At 45.5% G+C, this 5507-nt stretch overlaps 1 protein-coding gene across 1 annotated transcript; it reads left to right on the top strand.

The window, feature by feature from the left end:
• Positions 1 to 689: 689 nt before the first annotated feature.
• Positions 690 to 4327, top strand: LOC311232750 (kelch-like protein 42; the record flags this gene model as incomplete). Its single annotated transcript, XM_084338329.1, has 3 exons — positions 690 to 1453; positions 2441 to 2646; positions 3873 to 4327. The coding sequence occupies 3 exons, from the start codon at positions 690 to 692 to the stop codon at positions 4325 to 4327; spliced, it is 1425 nt and encodes a 474-aa protein (XP_084194455.1).
• Positions 4328 to 5507: the final 1180 nt, after the last annotated feature.

Here is a 5507-nt window from a genome sequence, read left to right as displayed (position 1 = left end):
ATATAATATAATAATTTGTGCTTCACCTAAAAATTTGGTCAGCAGCCTCCACTGATGTACTACGGTCTGTGGGAGCTCCCCTGAAATTTCGTTGTATACTGTGCAATGACAATTAAAAGTCTATTCTATTCTAATAGCCTATATTCACCAGCAGGTGGCAGTACTACCAGAGCTCTATAATAACGTAATCTTCAGAAGAAGAATAAATCCAGGAAATGACGCATTCACAAAACCAAAACAGTTAATGTTGACAGTTCGGCAGCACACCCTCTCAACTTATTTACAAACGGCCAAGAGAACGCTATAGAAATGCAACAACAAATGGCAGAAATAATCGCTACCATTTAGTCCATATATTTTGGAATGCCCGTGCAGTGGACCAATGATGATTGCTGATCAGAGATAAGCGGTTTATTTGACCAGCATAGCTAGCTGCAGTCTTTTTAGCATAACTTAGCCAAACTTCATCATCCAGATCTATGGGCTGAACATCACCATATATAGGTGCCTTTGGAGCTGCAGAGTGCAGACCTGAGACCTCCTTCTCTGGTGAAATGTAACGATGTATTACTCCCTCAGTGCCTTAGCTAGCTAACTCAGCATGATGTTGTAAGAGGGTAGGCAATAAGTTACAAAAATCTAGCTGTGCAACATCAAGTCATCAAGCCGAAACCACTAGCCAGGTAAATATGTCATCTGACCAAATGATTGCAATCGTCATGGATGACAAAAATGAGGTAAACAAAAGGAAGCTCATTGAAAAAAGTGATTACTTTAGTGCATTGTATAGTTCTGGCATGCGAGAGTCCACAGGGGACTCTGTGCAGCTGCAAGCCGGGCTCAGTGTCCCGGGGCTGGAGCTGGTGCTGGAGTTCATCAACACGTCCAAAGTGCAGGTCGTCAACGAGACACTCGAAGACCTGATCGAGGTGGCCTCTTTCCTGCAAGTCACGTCCATCCTCAAGCTCCTCTCCTCGGAGATCAGGCTGGAGAACTGCGTGGAGCTCTACGGTCTCTCCGGAGTCTACGGGACCCATGACCTGCGGAAAGCCTGCCTGAGGTACATGGCCTGCCACTACCACGCGATGCTGAGGCGGCCGGAGTTCAACAGTTTGCCCTCTGCCCTGCGAGACCAGGTCCGGGAGATGCGCATGAAAGGCACGGCCACCCTGGTGGCCATCGGAGACTTCGCCTGTCTGGCGCTGGACGTCCCCGAGCAGGAGGAGCCCTGGTCCATGCTGAGGTACGGGGACTTGGAGCAGCGTTGGAAGCCCCTGGCGAACAACCTCCCCCTGGACATGATCAACGTCAGAGGCTATGGCTCTGCGGTCCTAGACAACTATCTGTTTGTGGTCGGTGGATACAGGATGACGGGCCAGGAGATCTCTGTGGCACACTGCTACAACCCCTGTACAAACCAATGGAACCACATCGCTCCTTTGAACCAGAAGAGGTAGGCCTAGATCGACCTTTGACCCGAACACCAGGGATGCACCGATATATATACAGTATATCAGGCCGACGCCAGGCTAAAAGCAGGGTATATCTGGAGAAGTTCCCATCTATACTAAAACCAGACAGAGCTATGTGTGCACCGCGTTGGAAATCAACAATGCGTATTAACAATGCTCTCTTGTGCCAGAAACACAGAATGTCAAGTCACTTACTACTACTAAGTATTTTTGGCACACGGAAGCATTGTTAGATCTCTTAAATAATGGAGACGGTGTTCTTGTTAATTTTTGTGCTGTGAATCCAAGCTTATTGTACTTCTTCAGTAAAATTAATGGATTGTATCCGTAGCCGATACTTAAAATTATGGACTCCGAATGAGTATATTGACAGTGGAAAAAGTGGTATCTGATTGTGTTGGTGCATCATCCGTACTGTACACATGATCCAGTGCACCCAAATATGTTAAATGTTAAAGGGACACAATAACATGATGGGAAATGCGCTTACCGTCTTCTCCAGAGTCTGACAAGAAGATAGATAGAGATACCAATTTTCACTCTGCATTCAGTAGAAAGTCATCCAGCTGCAAGGATATGGACCAGCTAGCTCCCGGAGTTTCAAGCCAGGCTATCTGGTCTGTAACCGCTTTCATTCATTTGTGCTAAGCTAGCCTAGCTTTCTACTGAACGCACAGAGGGAGAGGGAATTGGTATCTATCTTCTCGTCTGACTCTCTGGAGAAGATGATAATGTTGGCGTGTTCCTTTTTAAGTACTTTTTCAGTTACTTAAAATAACTGTATCTGCAGCAGCTGATACTTAAAAATTAAGGACTCAGAATTTGTATATTGACAGTGGAACAAAAGTGGAATCTGATCGTGTTGTTGGTGCATCCATACTGTACACATATCCTTCTACAGTCCAATGCACCCGAATCTGTTAAAAATTCAGAGCCGACTGTGAGTTGACATCATCATCTGCTCGCAGGTCCAACTTCAAACTGCTGGCGGTGCGAGGGAAGCTTTACGCCGTGGGAGGCCACTCAGGCCACCAGTGTCTGGGGACGGTGGAGTGCTACAGCCCGGAGCAGGACTGGTGGACCCCTGTGTCCTCCATGCCAGACCCCCTGGCCGAGTTCTCCGCCTGCGAGTGCCGGGGCCTGATCTACGTCATGGGAGGTTACACCTCTAGAGGTTGGTATGATCTACGTCATGGGAGGTTACACCTCTAGAGGTTGGTATGATCTACGTCATGGGAGGTTACACCTCTAGAGGTTGGTATGGTCGACACTGAAGGTCGACATTATTTTCCAGCCGGGTAGAATGTGAACAAATACATTATTATATTTCGATTAATTCGAATGAATGATTTAGGACGATTTTGAAAAAATTTAATCGATTTTCAAAATCTTTATCTTTTTTTTCTTTTTCTTTTTTAATAGTCACCTTTTATTTGACAAAAAGTGATGTTTGGTGAAAGTTAGATTTGCACTTTATTAATCCCAATAGAGAAATTCATTCTTGTTTGATGATCAAGAGGCGCCTTTTATTTGTTTTAAGTGAAGTTTGGTAAAAAAGCAAGGTATTGCACTAGTAATCCCAATAGGGACATTCATCTTTGTTTGATCAAGAGTAACCTTTTATATTATATATGTATATATATATATATATATATATATATATATATATATATATATATATATATATATATATATATATATATATATATATATATATATTATAAAAAAATTAAGTGAACATTGGTGAAAGTTAGGGTTGCACTTCAATCCCAATAGGGACATTCATCTTGGTTTGATAATTTTTTTGTGTAAAATAAAAAAATAATATTTGTTTTGCTCAAGAGAAAAAAATTGATTAAAATCGTAAATCAGATTTAAAAAAATAAAAATAAAAATCTGGGATTTTATTTTGAGGCCATATCGCCCAGCCCTATCAGTTACTATGAATCAGGGTTTGCCTCAAAACCTTTGGCACATGGGAGGAGGGCCAACGGCCGCAATGTATCACGGGTGGCGGGCAGTCTAAACAAATGTGCCTATTATATGTTTGTGTTATTATTCAGTTGAACGTCACAGCCAGACACGTTACAAGTGCGTTTGTACTGTACCTTGTAATAGTCAAGTTACTTTAAGAATCCCTTCTCGTGTAGTAGTAGTGTAAAGTGTGTCAAAATAGATCAAAACTAAATGTCTAATAATTATCTGGAACCCTCTGGAGGGTATAATAATGTTGTGGAGCCACATCTGTCCCACGGGGGGCCTCACTTTGGGGCCACATCTGTCCCACGGGGGGCCTCACTTTGGGGCCGTCCTGCTGTAAACCACCCAAGACCCCGTGCCGCCACTGTGGTCAGCTGCCGTGTTTTTATTAAAAGTATGCTGTTTCTGTTCGTCCCACAGACCGGAACACAAGCGTCCTTCGCTACTGCCCGTCCTCCGACACCTGGACGGTGTTCCGCTCCTGCCCGGCGCACGTCCGCAAGCAGCAGATGCTCTCGGTGGAGGACACCATCTACCTGGTGGGCGGCTACACGCACCAGCTGGAGCCGGACCGGCGGTGGCGGCCCAGCCAGACGGAGGACACGCTGACGGTGCAGTCGTACAACGTGGCCACGGGGGAGTGGCTCCGGCTGAAGGAGAACACGTCCAAGACGGGCCTGAATCTGACCTGCGCGCTGCACAACGACGGCATCTACATCATGAGCCGCGACGTCAGCCCGCCCGCCAGCCCGGCGCACCGGGTCTTCCTCAAGTACAACGTCTTCTCGGACGCCTGGGAGGCCTTCCGACGGATCCCGGCGCTGGGCCAGAACATGCTCCTCTGCTCCCTCTACCTGCCCGGCGCGCCGCTGTGACCCACCGCAGAGGGGCGGAGGACGTCGAAAAACTGATACTTACTAACGGAGAGACGGCACGGTCCGCTCGGCCGGCCTCGGCGCACACAGGTCAACGGGTGGCCGGGTGGGCGGGGCGGGCGGTTGCCTACTGAATGAGCATTGTGCCTTGTACTGATATACGCCATATTGTTTAATTGTTTGAAACGGTCGAATTATTTATACCGCCATTACAGACGTGTTGAAATAGCAGCGAAGCCGAGAGTGACTGCGGTGCCACCCTGTGGCCACTGGCGACGTAGCATGGTAAAAACGGCATGCTCGTCAGATTATGTGGGTCGTGATACATTCCTGATATTTACCCTGCAATAGGTGGGATTCGCACAAATGTTTATTCACTACCAACCTTAAAAGCTACTGCGAATATCTCTGAAACTGAACACGTGTCTATTATTATGGCCTAACGGATACAGATGAAAACATGGCTTTGGTTTTACACTGGCACTATTGAGAGATTCAAAGTTGTTGTTTTTTTCACTACGGTATAACATGTAAAAAAAAATTAATTAGTGCACATGTAGGCACATTAGTGATTTATCAACTAAACAGACCAGTCATCGCCACCTATTATTGACTGGTCATTTAGAAACCGTTAGTCTGAAAGTCATACCTCTAATACATTAGCGTGGCAAAACACACAAGTAGTAAACTACGATGAGTTCTGGCTTTGCAGCTTGTCCCAACAGTACCGAGTGGGGCTGGGTGATAATATACATCACGATATTATCTGTTCACGTGGCCAAAACTACAAGATATATGATCAAATTGCTGTTCATCACGCTGAACCGCATGATGATGCAAGATCTCATTTTGAGAGAGATTTTAGTTAAAGGATCAATAGGCAGCTGCCGATTTTTGGCAACATTTTAGATTTCTTATTATATCTCAACAGTATTTGATAGTACTCAAGAAATAAGATGTTCGACACCGAAATAAAAAAAGAAATCTGTCGTTCCAGTAAGGGCAATGGCATCCAATCAAACCAATGACCAAGTCAAATGATTGGAACGAGCGAGCTGTCTATCAAACCCTCTAGTGACACACGTATACAGTATACAGTTGCGTGTGTACACAAAGCACATAGCTGCCTGCTAGCTACCCAGTGGGGCGTGGCTTTGGAAGCGTTCTGATGCGTTCTGAT

The sequence above is a fragment of the Notolepis coatsorum genome, assembly GCF_963971535.1.
Source record: "Notolepis coatsorum genome assembly, contig: SUPER_7_unloc_3, whole genome shotgun sequence".
Taxonomy (NCBI): Eukaryota; Metazoa; Chordata; class Actinopteri; order Aulopiformes; family Paralepididae; genus Notolepis; species Notolepis coatsorum.
The sequence above is the reverse complement of the archived record's forward strand: the minus strand, read 5'-3'. Positions and strand labels throughout refer to the sequence as shown.